This window comes from Canis lupus, chromosome 13 (assembly GCF_048164855.1).
Source record: "Canis lupus baileyi chromosome 13, mCanLup2.hap1, whole genome shotgun sequence".
Lineage (NCBI taxonomy): Eukaryota > Metazoa > Chordata > Mammalia > Carnivora > Canidae > Canis > Canis lupus.
The window spans coordinates 49,072,409-49,091,347 of NC_132850.1; the positions used below are offsets into that span (position 1 = coordinate 49,072,409).

Below are 18,939 nucleotides of genomic sequence, written 5' to 3' on the forward strand. Positions count from 1 at the left end.
AAATAAAGTGCTACCAAAAATTATATCAACATAAACTTTTAGTAATAGCACAAATATTGAAAACAAACACAAAGTCGTATTATGCTAAATAAATATTCTTATACCTAAAACTTTTCTATCAAGAATTCATTTCTCTCTTATCTAGTCATAAAATACAACAGTACTCATTAAGCCTTTGGCAAATCAGGTGGCATACACTCTTCCCCCAAAAGCAAAATAATGCCGGATATCCCCTAGTGAAATAGCTGTGTCTCTACCAAGTAAATATCATTGCCAAAGGCTTTTTAAAAATATCCAGAAGAAATGTGTTTATATTAATCTTCTTGGGCCACCCTGTCCTACAAAAAAATAAAACAAATGACTAAAAAAAACAACAAAAACCAAAGAGGTGGCTCCAATTAAAATGACTCTTGCAAACCCGAACCTTTGCCCAGGCTTTCTGGGCTCTGGTCCAACTGATGGAAAAAGACTGGTGTATATCCCCAGTCAGCCCATCTTGATCTTTCTCTTAAACAAAATTAAAACAGGTGTCAGGAGATAATTCTCCATGAATATTTTTACATTTGTGCACTGTCAGGGCTTTCTGAGCAACAAATTCTTGCACCTGGGTTAAAGGATGCTTGAATGGCAAACAAGCCATGGATGTTAAAGATAGAGGCTCAGGAGAGATTTAGAGGCACCTCTCCTCCAGCCATTTATTTACATTCCAAAGAGTAATAGATATAGGGTCCTTCATTTCACCTCCTTCTCCCAGAGTGGATTTACTTAACATTTATAAAGCACCTGTGCACTTGCTTGTCGTCTTGCACTCCCCGCCCTCTCTCCAGGGAAGGAAGGGCAAACGTGCCCCCAGATAAGCTCCAAGATTCATAATCTCAGAGTTTGTCTTCTGTGGTACTAACTCCACTGTACATGAAGCATGGGGAAAGTGAGGCAAGGTGTTCTCTGAGTAATTAATTCTGTCTCTGATCCAGAAATCTCACAATTCTTATCAAGACAGATAGATGTGGATGGACAGGTGGATGTATGGGTGAAGAGATGGACGGGTGGGTAGATAGGTAGATAAAGAAAGATATTAAACTTGGGATGCCTGGGTGGCTCAGTGGTTGAGCATCTGCCTTTGGCTCAGGTTATGATCTCAGGGTCCTGGGATCAAGTCCCGCATCAGGCTCCCGACAGGGAGCCTACTTCTCCCTCTGCCTGCGTCTCTGCTTCTGTGTGTGTGTGTGTGTGTGTGTGTGTGTGTGTGATGAATAAATAAATAAAATCTTTAAAAAAAATAAAGAAACAAGAGCAGGGTTGACACACTCCTTTCCTTCACAAGTAATCCACATTGAAGTAAAGAACTAGGTTGCAGATGTGTGAGTGTTCTATCCAGCTCTCTCAGGTCACCACCTTTCGTACCTGTTCCCCATGCTCCCTCCTCACTCTGCAACAAAGTCCATCTTTGGGTTTGGTTTTGAAAACCTCAGCACTATTCTCCTTTACCTTACTGCTGGGCACCTACTGAACTCTTCAGGACTAATCATTCTGTTCCAATATCTCGCAAGAGTTTTTGAAAATATGTTAAAAACTCCCCCTTCAGGAAATGCATCATACCAGAGAGTGTGAGATACTTAAAGGGAACAGCACAGGGACAGGCATGTGAGTCAACAGCCTGAGGCGGCTGTTCCCCACTGGCCCCGGGTAAGCCACTTAACCTCTCTTAAAATTAGGAAATGACACACCCGAGCATTATAAATTAGACTCTAACGCGTTAAATAAATTGTAAACTATCTGCACAGAAAGCACTGAGTTTATAAGCATCAGGAAATAGGGATCTGTTGCTGCTGTCATCAATGTTTGTATTGTCTCTTCTGCTTTTCACAGAAACAAAACATCAATTCCCCAAGCATTTGCTTACCTAACAGGACTCCTGTACCACTAAGGACATCACCAGGGGGAACTCATCTTTCCTTCCCACTGTGTCTAACTTGGAGAATAAAGGAGACTTCGCTAATAACCCCCAATCCCTCTGAGCATGTTTCCAAAAAGTGAGCCATAAAAATTCACAAACTGAGCCTCAGAAGCAAGTAAATACATAAGGACACTGTAGCATAGGCCCTGAATTCGATTTTGAGGACTCAAAGATCCTATTTCACCCTACCTAGAACACTGTCTGAAGAAACCTGAACAGGGAATAATCATCAGGAGTAGGAGACAGATATAAAAACAATCCAATGTAAGGTTAAATTCGCACGCTAGGAAAAAAAAAAATACAAGCATTCATGGAGAAACCCAAACTACTACAGGCCTTAATCATAATGTAGTAACCTTGACATGGCAAGGAGGATATTCATTTATAATCTTACTTCCCCCAGCAGATATTCTTGGGGTGAGAAGGGTGTAATCACTCGGGCAGGGCTGCTAAATATAGAAGGTGGTAACTTTGAGGCATTAGGGAATGTTTGCAAATGGAGATCGCTTTATTTATTAATTTTTGTAGCATTGATCATGTTGCATCTTGCAATGGTGTTGTCATTTCTCTTGCATGCACACACTGAATTACTGAGCAGTGCTATGCAATGTGTCTCACACGCTCTGGCACTTCCATTTCATACTTCACAGTTTTAGTGTCACTTTGAGGTTTGAAATGTTTCACAGTTATTTGCTATATGTAGGTGCCAAAAAAAAAAAAAAAAAGCCAGCCTATATCACTGAAAAAGATACTGCAAGAATAGAAAATGGTTAGAGTCAGATGGGAATGTTTGTCCCATTAACATTCAGAACTTTATCAAGAATCAATTTACTTTTTATCAAAATCTAATTTGTGCTTCACAGATGCATGGGTGCATACAATTATTTTGCTCACCACACACACTTCCTACAAAGTTAAATATAAACTTTTATTGATGCAGATAAGATTCTATAATTAGAAGGAAATCGAAAACACCATATATCCATACATTTTTTTCTAGCCTACAACTTGCCCATATGCTTTAACATAACAAACCCCATATCCTCAATCCAGTCACCTGATCTAATCCAGTATAAACATTGAGTGAATTTCTATGTTTATATCTTGACACATGTTTCCATGCTAAAGTCAATCTATTTAAACAAAGATAGAATGACATATCTGCCATAAATATACATGTGTTAAGACTGATCCATAGGCATTTTCCTATCAATTTTTGCAAAGCACTAACACACTTGATGACTTCCTATTTCTGCCTATACACTCTTACTGAAGACTCCCTTATTTTATATATACCTTACAGCACTTTGGCATGTGACCACCCAAATACCACATAGATATTTTTATTAACATAACCTGTCTAGTTGCCAATCACAAAATTAAACAAACAAATAATAAACATGTTAAGACACAAAAAGGAAGCTTTTCACACAAGAGAAGTATCTAGAAGTATCAAACATGAGAGAACAAATCAAGCACTAAGAAAAGGTATGTCCTCTTCCTGTCTTTGTCTTTCCAACCACACAAGACGCCTCCTCCAGTTTAAGCGTCTGGTTTGTTTCATTACAAATAGAATCTGAAAGCCTGGTAAGCATGAGAAGAAAGCAAAAGAGAGAAATAAGCAAATACAGATGGAAACTCAAGTCATGACACATGTAGGCAGGCTCTGAATACTGTTTAAAAGATATTTTTCCCTCATAGGAAAAAGGAGATTATACCTATAATGTGGCTATCTGAAAGATTATAAATTAATTGCTAGAAAGTAAAAGTAACTTTTCCATATGGTCCTTAACAGAAAAACAACAGATGACTAACAATACTGACATGTTGCCAGCACTACAAAAGGTCAATGGGGTCTATTCTAGATTCAAATGTTCCAACAGGAATCCAGGGTAATCCTGAAACTGGGTATGCAGAGTTAAAGCCAATCTCCACAAAATGGACAATGGGCACAAGAAAAGCTGATCACCGCACAATCCTATCACGACCTTCTTCATGTTCCCAACTTAAACTAAGCTCCAACTTGGCAAGGCCACACTAAACATGCAAAACTGTCTGTATTTATTATATTTTACATTTGCAACTTTTCCTCTAAATGCATCCACAAATAAATGCATAGCAGCAGCAGCAACAAAACTGAAAAGGTACAATTTATTATTTTATTAGATAAAAGCAGGCTACTAGAAAGCAACAGTTAATGTTTAAGAGGTTTTGATTGGTCATTTCTCTTACCTTCCTATATTGGATATTCTGATCCTGGATTTACCATTGCCCCAAAGTACTGACATTGTATCAAAGAGCCTCATGATATTAACAAAAATATTCTCACAATAAACCAATTGCAATTCATGTTAAAATTAACATTTCCCGTTGGCATGTTTAGAACTAGGTGGGGAGATGTAGAATAAATAGATCACAAAATACCACAAAGTGCCAGAAGTTTGTTAACTATCACAACTTCCTAAGAAAGGATAGACAAGTATTAGTTGAGACAATAGGCCAAGGCCTCTAACTATGGTCTCTAAAGAGACTGATAGGATTTTCAGTCAGTTATATTTTGTTTTGCACTTCAGCTATAAACATGTTGCTTTTGTGTATCGAACTTTCTGTCAGATGCTGTGAAGTTAACAAAAGTGATAAAATATATGGTCTGAACCATCATCAAAACTAGAGAACAGGGATCCCTGGGTGGCTCAGCGGTTTAGCGCCGCCTTCAGCCCAGGGCGTGATCCTGGAGTCCCGGGATCGAATCCCACGTCGGGCTCCCTGCATGGAGCCTGCTTCTCCCTCTGCCTGTGTCTCTGCCTCTCTCTCTCTCTCTCTCTCTTTCTCTCTGTGTGTGTGTATGTGTCTCATGAATAAATAAATAAAATCTTAAAAAAAAAACTAGAGAACTCCTTATACAGAATAAGAGGTCATTTTAACAATATTTATGAAATAATAATTCAGGGTATTCTTGAGACTGCTAAGGAGAAAATGAGTACTATTAATGGGAAAATCAGATTAATTAACTATTGAATAGCTGAGGCAGTTCTGATTAAAATGTTAGAATATAAGAGAGAAAATTCATAAGATCCTAACATTCTCTAGAACCCTTCCTCTATTTCACAACTCCACATACCGCTCCTTATACTAACAATGCCTTTCTTGTTGTATAAGCAAAATAGAGGCATATCCCAAATGCATGGTGTTTGTGAAGAACAAGCAAAGTTGGAGTAGATGTCTCTTTTTTGCACTCTACTATCAGTACAAATTTTTTTTAAGATTTTATTTTATTTATTCATGAGAGATACAGACAGAGAGGCAGAGACACACGCAGAGCTAGAAGCAAGCTCCCCAGAGGGATCCTGATGCAAGACTCAATCCCAGGATCCCAGGATTAAATCCTGAGCTAAAGGCAGATGCTCAACTGCTGAGACACCCAGGGGTCCCAGTACAAAATTTTTTGAGCAGGGGTTCCAATATATGTTAAGTTGTTTTATCTATAAATTACATTCATATTCAATTTTATTAACATATGTACATTATAAAACAAACAAAAATAGACATTTTAATCATAAGATACAGAAAAACATAAACAGGAGCTTCTTCCTCTACTATCGGATATTATCTTGCTCAATCTTTGGAGTAAGCACTCCCCATTATTACAGCATAAACAGATTGGAGTAGGGATTGGCAAATCATGGCCAGGACCAAATTTAGCCCATCACCTATTTCTATAAAGTTTTATTGCAACACACCCACACCCACATGTTTACCTGCTGTTTATGGCCACTTTTGTGCTACAAAAGCAGAGATCGGTCAGTTATGACAGGCACCATCTGGGCCACAAAGCCAAAGAGTTGTACTATCTCAACTTTTACAGAAAAAGTTTGTTCCCTGCCCCCAGATCAGGATTAATTTCAAAGTACCTAAGAAGGGAGAGTTCTGCAGATAGAGCAGTAAGACTGAGCGTCTGAAACGGAGGGAAAGAAAAAGGCACAAGCAACAAATCTGCTAAGGATGCCAACCAAGATGCAAAAAAAAAAGGCACAGGAGAGGAATCCCTAGCAGAATAAAACTGTTAAGGTAAGCCAGACAAGAGCATCACACAGTACGAAAACAGAACTCAAACATTGGTGAAAACATACAGGGAGAGTTTATTTTTCAAAACTGGTATATTTCATAATACCTCAATCAGAAGGTAGATATCTCTCTCCACTTCAGCTCCACCTAAGTTGGTATACTTTTTATATCTATGTCAACACTTGCCACAAATTTTAGGCCAGGGGCCAACAAAATATTTAAGATACCGATGGTCAGAAACTGTGGTTTACCATGAAGAATGAATAGCACAGATTCCAATTCAATATTTCTTTCCTACATACACATGCACACACTTAATTCTGGTATTGTCATCCCCTAGCAAATATCATAATATTCCTTTGGCTATCAATGGGGGTTCTCTTATTTTTTTTAAAGATATTATTTATTTATTCATGAGAGACACAGAGAAAGAGGCAGAGCACAGGCAGAGAGAGAAGCAGGCTCCATGCAGGGAACCCGACATGGGACTCGATCCCACATCTCCAGACTCACGCCTTAAGCCAAAGGCAGTGGCTCAACCTCTGGCGCCCCTGATGGGGGGTTCTCTTAAATATGCTACTAAAGACAATTGTTAGAATACAGAGAGTTAAAGCTTTCAATTCCCCAGTGAATCTCCCTCTCTGAAGTTTTCTTAAAGTCAGTGCCAAAGATCCTAACAATCACTTATTCTGTAACAGTAGTTTTGACTTTCCCAACAGAGAAGACAGAAATGAAAAAACAAAGATCTGGTATGTTTTAGTACGCTTCATGTCACTTAGCATGGGCCTGGGGTGATACACCCAATAATTATTGATTGATTCATGAGAGGTTATCTGCAAAATGTATTGCTCCATGTTAAATCTGATTTTCTTATCACTTTTATTACAAAACTGAATACTCTTTTTAAAAAAGCATTTGAAGATAGGAAACCTGGGTGACTCAGTCCGTTAAGCGTTCAACTCTTGTTTCGAGCTCAGATCATGACCTCAAGGTGATGGGATGAAGCCCAGTGTTGGGCTCCACGCTCTGTTCCTCCCCCTACTCTCTCTCTTCCTCATTCTCTCTTTCTCATTCTCAAATAAGTAAAAAAACTTTTTTAAAAAATGTTTCAAGATGAAATAGAAAGAACACTGGACTAGGAGTCTTAGAAATTTGGTTCTAGTCGCAGTTGGTGTGACAAACAAGCTTTATTGATTTGAGTCAATAAAGTCACTGAACCTCTTTTGTTTCTTTCAGCATAATGATGAGCCACAGCAGCTGACAATACCTTATACAGCTCTAAAAGCCTGTGACAAGATCACATCTAAAGATACAGCAAATCATTTAAAACAATGTTATTCAAGTCAGGTGTTATAAAATGGTAGCTGGAGGGTCAAATCCAGAAGCAAACATACCCTGGGGTACAGGGGGTATACAACGTTCAAGATGTTGAATCCGAGTGTGTCTGGATGGGTGTGCTTTCTCTAGCTTGCCGTAGACTCCATTCCTCCCATTGATCACACAGGCTATTTCACAGTTACCTGCTGATCTTAGAAGAGCATTTAAGTTTGTAACCCATGATTTAAAGGAATTATAATTATGTTGTCATTTCAATACCTGAGATGATTTCCCTGTACATGAAAAACAGAAGTACTACTGTTACCAAACAGAACTTCAAAACGCATAATGAGAAGGCACTAAGCTTCGACCAATATCCTTGAATTCTTTTTCACTCAGGATACAGTGTGGTGCATTGACAAAAACACTGCATTTTAAATACAAAAAAAACTTGAGTTCAGCTCTTCTGTTTACCACTAATAAGACCTTTGACCTTGAGTGGCAATTCACTGGGGCTCTCTGGACCTCTGCCTTCTTACTCATAAAATGGAGGTGGGGTGGTTAGACTAAATTGCATCTGATGTACATTTTATCTCTGCAATTCTGCAATTCTATGAACAGTCAATTTCATTGTTTTGACCTTATTTCCTAGAACTTTGGGGAAGCTACAGGCCTTTAGAAATAGATTTATCTAGGCTAACGGGAGAAAAAGATGGAGGAACATTCTAGCCTGATAAAATCAAAATGCAGCAATAGATGAACAAAAAGAGTAGTCATTTCCTGCAATGTACACAGCAGTAAATAAAATAATGGAAAAGTCCTCACTAAAACATGGAGCCAACATAGCCTGAAAATTCTTTCGCAGTAATCCAAAATAGTCTAATGGTAGTAACATTAGGCTATGAATTAAAAAACACTGTGTTATAGCCCCTGCTGTGCCATTTATTTGTGACTTTAGCTTCTTATTTAAACACATTGAGCCTCAAATTGCTTATTTGCTAAAAAGAGAGAATATAATGCTTTGAAACTACAAATATACGTGCACAGAATTTATGCATGTTACAATAGACACATATTGTTTGTAAGATAATTGTCTCAAGTTCCTAAGGGTTAGAAGAGGCAAGACACCATGGGTCCTAAACCCCCCTGATAATTGTAGTAGGTGCCAAGAATGCCAGATTCTAACAGTTCTTTGCTGTTTACCCAGACTATTTCTCAGGGTTGTGTTTGCAGCAAGCCAACCTTGAGGGGGTAATGCCTCTTCCCAAGGCGAGAGCACACTTTCTCTAAAAGCCATAGGTTCGCCCAAGGTCACATCTGTCAGCTGTAACACAAACCCACCACATGGACAACATCCATCTGAGCCCTCCGTGTGGCCGCCATGGGACTTGGGGGGCAACTGGGCAGTGCCACGGGCATGAAGCTCAGCCTGCGTGCTGCACCATGAGTAACAAAGTCCTTGTCTCTGACAGGTCCTGATTCCATCTCCCGCCTGTGTCCATGGAACTGCAGCAGGCTCAGGCTACCTTGTTAGCTTGTCAATAGGGGGACATCTCAGACCTTTCAGAGACTCCGTGTAGATGCTCAGTAGATGCATGATTGCTGGATGAATGCAAATTAGGCCCTTCATGCATTTCATTTCCTTTTCTTAGTAGAAACCTGAGGTAAGTTTGTTGACTATTCTTAGGAGAATAAAGAGTCCTATATTCCAATCTAGAACCAGGAAGAGAATTCATGTGGTGTTTGTGACCTTCCTTCTTCCTGGTTCTCACAAATTGTCATCTGTTAGGAATTCACTGCGTTACCATCAACATCCCGTCCTGGCAACCACTCAACAGCACTGATGACAAACGCCAGCACCTCACCTCCTTTCTTCTTTCGTCGGTCAACATTTTTCCTGCCCTCAAAGCAAAGATCTTATAGCCTCACTACTAAGGGTCTGATCCTGAGCTTATCCTAGAGCTGTTACGCTAATTATAGAGCAAGTTATTGTAATGTTATCTAGCACCAATACCCAAAATATATTCTCTTTGTGGAAACTTTACAAATGATATTTCTGTGCCTTAATTGCACTTGAAATTGTTACAGAAAATAGGCATAGCTGAAAAGACCATAAAATTGCTCAGGATTGTAGACAGGAACTTAGAGATTTAAGTGCCACCTCTACTATATTTTGTCACAATGTAAATATAATTGCAGGTGCTTAGAAAAAAAAAAAAGAGACAAGTATACCAATAAAAATCTTACATGCTGAACGCCAGGAAAGCAATAACACTTCTATTATAAGCCATTTTATGTGATAATTGCCTTTTGAGAAATAGGGATAGGGATATTATCACTAACAAAAAGGCTTTAAAGAAATGCAAATTCCTGATTAGGATCATTTTCAAGTGAGGTAAACAGTTACTTGTAAATGATTATTTCTTTCTTTGTTTTCTCACCAGCTCTTAGCTTCCCTCACATTTTATACCATTACTTGTTTCAGGTAAAATATTTCAAACACCTTGACATACTTTCTCACCTTGCAGTAGGAGTCATATTTTTCCTGTGCCTAAGTCTATGTGAAAGGACAAAGGATGCGCGCCAAACCATGATACGCTGTTTGTCCTCAAATGGATTTGGCAGTCTTTTTGTTGTTTATCTACACAGCCTTGCCAATGGTATTAAACCACCAGACAGAACAGGATTCTGACTCATTTGCAGCCAATCACGAGGCTCTAGGCTGTAAAGCTGACCAGTTTTGCAACTCGTTGCAGAAGCAGAAACCAAGGTGAAAGAGAGGATGGAACCTGGCCCCAATCCTAATTAAGACATTTCTGCTAAAAACGCTATTTCCCAGTACATTTGATGCCAACAACATTTGTCACAGTTGCTCCCTAGCAGTTTATTAAGTAGTTAACGTTTTATTAACTCTTGAAAACCACATGATACACGAAACTCTACAACTAGATGATACACTTGGGCACCAATGTAGCTTGGCACCAACATAGCTTGAACACATTTACGTAAAACTAGAACATTAGTTTTCCAATAAGCAGCAGGTAAATGTATCATACTAAGCTTTAGATTTCCTACCAAGTGTAATGTTTTAATATGATCCATTGACTGAGGGGAATTAAAGGAAGAGAGGGAACACAGCCAACCCATTCATATTTCCAAGAAAATTTTCTTTTTGCAAAAATGCTTTGTAATTCCTCTGCAATGATAAGTCAGCCATCGGCTCTTCTACATCAGCGTATATGTTCTTTCCCTATATGAGTCCTTCAATGAGCCTTTAATAACATGCCTAGTATTTTATAGTTTATGTTTTCACACAGAAATCTTATTTGATTCTCACAGCAATCTAGTCAGTGCTCATTTTTATCACCACCATTTAACAGAATGGAAACTAAGGATGCAATGTGTGAAATAATATGGCCAGGACCATGCAGCAAGAGAACCAGACTCCTAACTCCAGGAAACAAACAAAGGGTTGCAGAAAGGGAGGAGGGTGAAGAGATGGGGTAACTGGGTGACTGGGACTAAGGAGGGCACTTGGGATGGGCACTGGGTGTTATACTATATGTTGGAAAATTGAATTAAATAAAATATTTTTTAAAAAAAGAGAGAGAGAGATTGGGCAGCCCAGGTGGTTCAGCGGTTTAGCGCCACCTTCAGCCCAGGGCCTGATCCTGGAGTCCCGGGATCGAGTCCCACGTCAGGCTCCCTGCATGGAGCCTGCTTCTCCCTCTGCCTGTCTCTGCCTTTCTCTTTCTCTCTCTCTCTCTCTCTGTATCTCTCATGAATAAATAAATAAAATCTTTAAAAAATTAAATTAAAAAAATAAAAATAAAAATAAATTTAAAAAGAGAAAGAACCAGACCTTGATTTTTTATTTTCTTTCTGATTCTCAGATTCTTTCCCAGGCACACACAGGTTAGACTCCCATTATCAGCCATGTGCAGACCATCACTCTGGACTACTTTCGGAGTACAGAACCACAGCTGTGAGGCCTTCTTGTCCCACCTTCTCCAACCACAGAAGTTGCTCCTTTAAGCAGTGCAAAGATTTCCTCATGGACAGGATGTTTATATCAGGGCTGCAAACACAGGGACAAATCTAGGAAGATGTGAAATTCACTCTAGGTTTAAGAGAATAAAATTTGAAATCCGACCACAAAAAGAGTGCAACTTCTAGTTAACAGTGAAAATCAAGACTTGAAAAACATTCCTTTGTCAAGAGAAAAGAGACCAAATCTATAGACCCGGACAATTAAAATTTCTGTAGGGAATAGGGGTGGCCTGGGTGGCTCAGTTGGTTAAGCTCCAACTCTTGACTGCAGCTCGGGTCATGATCTCAGTGTCATGAGATCCAGCCCCATGTCACGATCCAAACTGGGTGTGGGGCTTGCTTAAGATTCTCTCTCTCCCTCTCCTTCTGTCCTTCCCCACCCTCTCTAAAGTAAACAAATAAAAAGAAAAATGTTAACAAAATAAAAATAAAATTTCTGTAGGAAATAAATTAGAAAAAGTATACACTCATTTGATTTTACTGCTGATAAAATAAACCTTTTTCTAAATGTAATTATGTCCATAAGTAAATAAAATCAACTGCAAAAGGCAGATTTGAGCAAACTGGGATTTCAGCTATCGTGATTTTCTGTTTCTTAAACCAGACAAAAGCACTATGTACAAATTAAAATCAGACTTCAGGGCAGCCCGGGTGGCTCAGCAGTTTAGCGCTGCCTTCAGCCCAGGGCCTGATCCTGGAGACCTGGGATTGAGTCCCGCATCAGGCTCCCTGCATGGAGTCTGCTTCTCCCTCTGCCTGTGTCTCTCCTCTCTCTATGTGTCTCTCATGAATAAATAAATAAAATCTTTAAAAATAAAGTAAAATCAGACTTCATTTAAAAACCAGGCAAAGATATATATGCCTGATAGTTCTAGTGCTGGGTCCTAGAATTATAAACATTATAGTGTCATTGCTAACTTCTAACTACTTACATAACAATTTTACCTATGAAACTGTCTAGGGACATTAAGAACACCTTTATAGCCATTTGGGGCCATTCATTATTGTTGGCCCAGCAAAGTAATCACGCCCTTACCTCTTTTACAGAGACAGTCAATCCTTCCCCATATTCTTGCTGGTCCTCCCACTCAAGGAATCCATCTGTGCTTTCTATTAATGAATGTGGTATTGTCAAAAAGGATTTTCTGAGTAGATGTAGAAACAGTCACCATTTTCACAAAAGAAAAAAAGAAACTGCCAAAGCTCATCCCAAAGCTAATATCTTAACCTTTAAAATAGCTGGTTTTTTTTCATTTTTACTAGCAAAAATTGATTCATTTCCTGGGATTTCTTGAGCTCTCCAATACATTGCACAATACCGCCCCCCTCCCCATTGTCATTTCTTTTCCTGGTGAAATTTCTCAAATGCACCAGGTCTCTGCGGCTTTGGTCAGACAGGAAGGTGAATGCAGCAGCAGTACTGGAATATTTCATTACGGATCCATATAATCAGTGCTGAGTTACCTCGTGGTCACTGCCTGGCATTCTTTGTCTTCATCTACAGGATGCCTCTGTGAGTCCTATTAAAAACGATGCTGCCCCTTGGGAACATCTTTGGAAGAACCAGGAAAGCCTTTGATTGCTACAGGACATAAATGACAATGGCATCGTTTTCATTATTATCTAAGATGAGTTTGGGCACTTTAAATGTCACCCATCTTTTGAAAGATCATAGCTCTGCATGAAAATAGAATAGCCCTCCAAAGCAGCAAAGATTAGATCCTTTTTATGAGACAAACTGAGATACAGAGAAAAGTGACTTACTCGAGGTATACAATAAATTAGGAGGAGAGTTAGCACTGCTCCCACACTCCCAGAGCACTTGGGAGACCCTTGTTCCTCTGAATAGCCTAAATTGCCCCTCACGCTGCTGAGAAAAAGGATGTAGCACACGTGTAAAAGTGGCAAGAGTGCCAACTTTAGAGTCAGAATCTTAGTTCTGACATTTCTATCCATGACAGCAGCTTGGGCATGTCTCTCCGAGCCTGTTTTCTTATCTAGGAATGCAACTAATGGCATGCCTATCTTGCAAGACTTTGGATAATACATAGCTTAGTACAGTGTCTAATAAGTAGTAGTTGTTCAATACGTGCTATTTTTTTAGCTCCTCTGTCCTATCCTCCATTAATTGGTTTCCAATAGAAGAATGGTAGAAACATTTTCCGTTTCTTAAAACCAAAAATCAGCTTGTAGAGATAGAGATTTCCAAACTTTCACTGAGAAATAAAAAGGCAAAGGTCATTTATTTACAGTGCTACAACCGCATATCTCGGTCTGTTTTTAAAATGCTACTTTAAGGCAATGCTTAGTGGGTTGGTGTAGCTGGAAACCAAGAACTTAAGTAGAAACTGCCATTGACTTACCCACATTGAAATACTTAGGAGCACCTATTAAATATGTGATGATAACACATTATATGTCTTCATGAATGTCTCTACAGTGACTGCATGGAACACTTCTTAGATCCATCCTAAGTATGGTCAGAGTACTCACTGGACTTCTGGAATAGTTAAAAAAATAATAAAGTGTCTCTAAAATAATGTTTTGATTCATTAAGTGCAATGGGATCAAAACCAGATGGATTTGGCAGCAGACTTGTTCCCCTGGTTCTCAGGCTGTTTCAGAGCAGTGCCAGCTCCAAGAGGAGATGATCAATGTCACACATTCTACACTTCAGGCACTAATAGATCCTTGGCTCCAGGTTTCCCAGTGTTCAGAGGGAATGCCAGAACACACATGCTGAGACAGAATCATTTTGGAAGCATCCATGCAGACCAGAGAAATGAATAACTGCCTTGGGCACTGAATAGCTCAGGCAACAGCTGTTTCACACCGGACAGTGATTAGGATCCATCTCTCTATTCTGTACAGCGACTGTCACGCTTCACAAACACACGCACATACACGTTAGGGCTTCCAAAGGTATAACACAGGGATCAGAACCTCGTGACAGAAGTATCCGCTCAATGGTAACATGGGATCGTTTGAAAAACCCTCAGGCTTGCCTAAGCTGGTTAGCAATTTACACACACACTCACTCACACCCATCATTCCATTTTCCAACAAACATGTAGAGACTACCTTTCAGCTTCTGAATGTGAACATCATTCTGCTGTTCTGGCACTGAGGACATAAATGCAAACAAGATGGAGAAGGCTGCCCCTTCTGCCCACTAAAGGCTTCCTTTCTAGCAGGGAATATACAGAGCAGTAGTGGGCAAACCAGTCTGTTGGGAGATGTTCCTGGGGCTACATAGTCTGGAGGAGGACCTGACACCCCTCTAAAATGATAATTAAAAACTATATCCACTCATCTTGGAACACTGTTGATGTGTTGTGAAGCTACTGCCCAGTCCTCCTTACACAGCCTGCTTACTCAACCCCTCTGCAGTAGGAAAGTTATGAAGAAAGACTTCTGTTTTATTTTAAAACTGGTAGGCCTGAAAAATAACTTATCCTGGTATATTCTGGTACAAGTTAACTGACTAGGTCAAGGCATAAATAAATGGCCTTATCAGAAGAAAGGGAAAGAAGTTTATAAAGATATTCACTGGCCAAGGCTTGCTAGTACTCATGGGAACTAGCAAAATAGCCAATATTAAGTAAATAATAGGATTAGCTTCTACTGAACTTCTGCAAAAACCAAAGATAAAATTCCAGTAGCTTGGGATCCCTGGGTGGTGCAGCGGTTTGGTGCCTGCCTTTGGCCCAGGGCACGATCCTGGAGACCTGGGATCGAATCCCATGTCGGGCTCCCGGTGCATGGAGCCTGCTTCTCCCTCTGCCTGTGTCTCTGCCTCTCTCTCTCTCTGTGTGACTATCATAAATAAATAAAAATTTAAAAAAAAAAAATTCCAGTAGCTTAAAAAATATTCTTACAACTGCAAGAATTTTTTTGCTTAATACAGACAAGTCTGCTTTTTTCTACCCAATCCCCTTCCTCACACAAAGATGACTTGTTTGGGGTTGTCCATCCCATGAAGCCCGTGTCGCCCAGACCTCTCTCTCGTATACCGTTTTTACTAAGAGGTTCAGCCTAAATGGCTATAATGGTATCTTACCACCATCACTTCTGTCCTGACTGTGGCTTTGGGATCACCTAACCCAACCTAGGCCTAACATATCTCTCACCCAGAAATACCAGCTTTAAGAAAATGAGTTAGATATGTAGTGCAAAGGAAAAGTTCACATGGACTTAGGCCATGAGGCAACCATGTTGGTCTGTGTGTATGATGAGAAGGAGAAGAGACTTATCTGTGAAGAAAAGCAGAGGAGAGCAGTTCCACCAGGAGAAGCAGGAAGAGAGACCAAGCAGACAGACAGAGTGTGCACCTCACTTTGTGCTGGACTCTCAGTTCTCAGGAGGCCCAGCTGTATAGCGAGGTCTGAAACTTGAAATAAATTGCCTTTATTTGAGCTAGTCTGCAGGGGTCTTTCTCCTGTGCACCCCACAAATGTATAAGGACAAGCACAGTTGCTAATTAAAATTTGACGGAGAATGACTTACTTTCATCTCCAAGCTTATAGTCAATTTTTTCTCTGAATTCTTCAGAAATGTTTATTAAGTATCTGTCAGGCGGTATGGGTCATAGAAAGTTGAAAGAAACCACTGTCTACCTTCAAGGAGCCTTCCACCGTGTCCCCATTCACATCCTGGTCCCCCTCATTACCAATCATGACTGCTTGATGACCTCCATTTGAAGCATCTGACTCTTCAATCACCAATTTATTTTTTTTTCAGGTTATTCTCTATTGACAACAATTTTTGGATCCTACCAGGACCCAACAGCATTCACTGATGCTTCCTTGCTCCCTTCATACCTTAACCAGCTGAAATTCCAAAGTCTATCCCTATGTTCATTCTTTCTCACAGACTCTCCGAGATTTCGTCTCGCATACTTTGTCATCTTCATCTGAGTAAACACAAAACCCTACCTGAATCAAAGTCTCCACCTAATCCATGATATTTGCATCTAGCATGACTGATGTGAGAGGAGAAATTGAAAACATGATTGGCCCCATTTCACATTCACGAACAAGAACCCAAGGAGGCTAATGTATCCAGTAATCCCAGTACAACTCCTTATTCCATTCACTCTCCCTTCTCTATTTCACATTTTCTACTCTCACCTCAAACTTTCAAAACTTCCCTTGACCTTACTTTCAGCTGATAACTTTGCTTTTAATTTCACTGAGAAAACAAAAGCAATCTGGGACACCTGGGTGGCTCAGTGGTTGAGCATCTGCCTTCAGCTCAGGGCATGATCCCTGAATCCCAGGATTGAGTCCCACATCAGGCTTTCTGCGTGGAACCTGCTTCTCCCTCTGCCTGTGTCTCTGCCTCTCTCTCTCTCTGTGTCTTTCATAAATAAACAAAATCATTAAAAAAAAATCAAAAGCAATCAAAGACAACACCAAAGCTACCCTCCTGGCAACATCTATACCCATACACTCCGTGCCCTTTGCTTATTGCAGGTGAAAATAACCACTTTCCAATGTAAGGCCAACTTCTCTACTTATCCAATAGTTCTCCATTCTCACCTTCCCAAGGACATTGCCTCAGCGATTCCCTTCTCCTTCCTTTATTATAATTTTTCCCTCTCCTCTTGAATGTTCTCATCAGAAATGTCATCTCTCATCTAAAAAAAACAAGTAAATAAAAACACTACTGTCTCCCAAACTCACCTCCCCGCCACAAGCACTCAGCTTCTGTGTTTCCTTTATAATATAATTCCTTGAAATAGTTCTCATACTTATCTAATTTCTCTCTTGAATTGACCACTCTACTAAAGTAAACAGTGGGTATTGAGGCCATCACTGACCTTCACATTGCTAATCCACAGTCAATTTTCAGTCCTCATTTTACTTGATCTATAAGCACAATTTGACACAGTTATCAATTACTCCCTTCTTGAAACACTCTCTTCACTCAATTTTCAGCAAGCCAGGTCTCCTTTTGGGGATTTGTTTGCTTCTGTTTTTAATTCCTCCACTAGCTGCTCCTTTCTCAGACAACTTTGCTAGTTTCTCATTTATCTAACCTCTAAATACTCCAGGGCTTAGTTTTTGGGCTTCTTAACTCACTCCTATGGCCATATCATGTAGCCTTCAGGCATTAAATACTGTCTATAAGCTGAGGTATCCCAAAGTGGTATCTGAGCCTATTCCTCTTCCATGAACTCCAAAACTCAGATACCAACTTTCTGTTCAATACCTCCACCTAGAAGTCTATCAGACATCTCAGACTTTATATGACTAAAGCTGAATTTTTGGTCATAAGAGTCAAATATGTTCCTCCCATAGACTGCCCCATCTTGGTAAATGGTGATTCTATTCTCAGTAACTTGGGGGCAAAAACCTTTAGGTTTCAGATTGGTTTGAAGTAGAACCTTCAACAGCATTTGCTGATGCACTGGTCATCTTTGACTCTTCTCTCTCTCTCCAATAACATCCAGTAACCAACTCATTAGCAAATCCTGTTGAAGGTTTTACCTTCAAACCATACCTAAAACCTAAACACTTGCCATCATCCTAACCAAGTCACCGTTTCACTATTTCTAGTTTATGACAGTAGCTTCTGATTTTCCTACTTAACTTTGGTTCACTGAAAGTTAGTGGAGATAAAGGATACTTTGGGGACTGAAACTCATAAAACTTGTAGGGACATACAAAAGAAAGTATCTGTAAAAGCATAAATACAAAATGAGGTGTGAATGTGAATATTTAGAATTAGAGAAGGTTGTCACCATAAATAACAAATTCTTAAAAACTGACAAGTAATCACAACATTACAAACTCCAGACAAATAACAGTATTTTTGTTAATTAACTACCAGAGATACCTCTGTAATACTTTTGCCTCTTTTTGGCTCTGTACTCTTTGATTACATCTTCATACAACAAAAATTTCATAGATTCCATAATAAGAATATAAAGATAATTCACTCTTTCTTCTATTGTGATTGATCAAACATTTAGAAAATATTTATATGTGGGGAGACACCAGGGTAGCTCAGTCAGTTAAGCATCTGACTCTTGATCTCAACTCAGGTCTTATCTCAGGGTCATGAGTTCAAGCCGCACACTGGGTGTGGATCGTACTTAAAAAAAAAATTAATGATTGGGATGCATAAAATATATAATTTTACCTGTTATCTTGTAGGCTCTGGGAAACATTGAAGGACTTTAGAAAAAAGAGAATATAGGATCTGTGTTTACAAAAATCTCTCTACCATAAGTTTGTTTAAAGATTGAGACAGGTTTAGAACAGAGGCAGGGAGACAAGTTAGGGGAGCATGTTAATAATGTAGTCTCAAAATGACAAAATTCTGTCTTACTTAAAGTGGGTTACTGTCTTAACAGCATTCTTTAGTTTATGTGGAAGTCGTTGGAAAAAAAAACCTCCATTTCAAAATTAGTAAAAAGTCAATTAAGTAAGCCTCTGCTTGTTTCTTTTATACAAACATTTATCAATCTCAGAAAGGTGTTGCCTCAGAAAGACAACCAAGATCTTAACTTAAAAAGTTCAGCCTCAAATGTTCAAAATTAGCTT

At 39.4% G+C, this 18,939-nt stretch overlaps 1 protein-coding gene across 8 annotated transcripts in view; it reads right to left on the minus strand.

The window, feature by feature from the left end:
• The window catches only part of IQCM (IQ motif containing M), a 428,712-nt gene that overhangs the window by 327,142 nt on the left and 82,631 nt on the right, over window positions 1-18,939 (minus strand). Inside the window, exon 2 of one of the 8 annotated variants that reach the window (XM_072773569.1) lies at window positions 11,202-11,437. The exons of the other annotated variants lie outside the window; for them this stretch is intronic. Coding sequence (XP_072629670.1) covers window positions 11,202-11,277 — 76 coding nt within the window. The 5' untranslated portion in view covers window positions 11,278-11,437. The remainder of the gene's footprint in view (window positions 1-11,201; window positions 11,438-18,939) is intronic. 8 annotated transcript variants of the gene reach the window in all.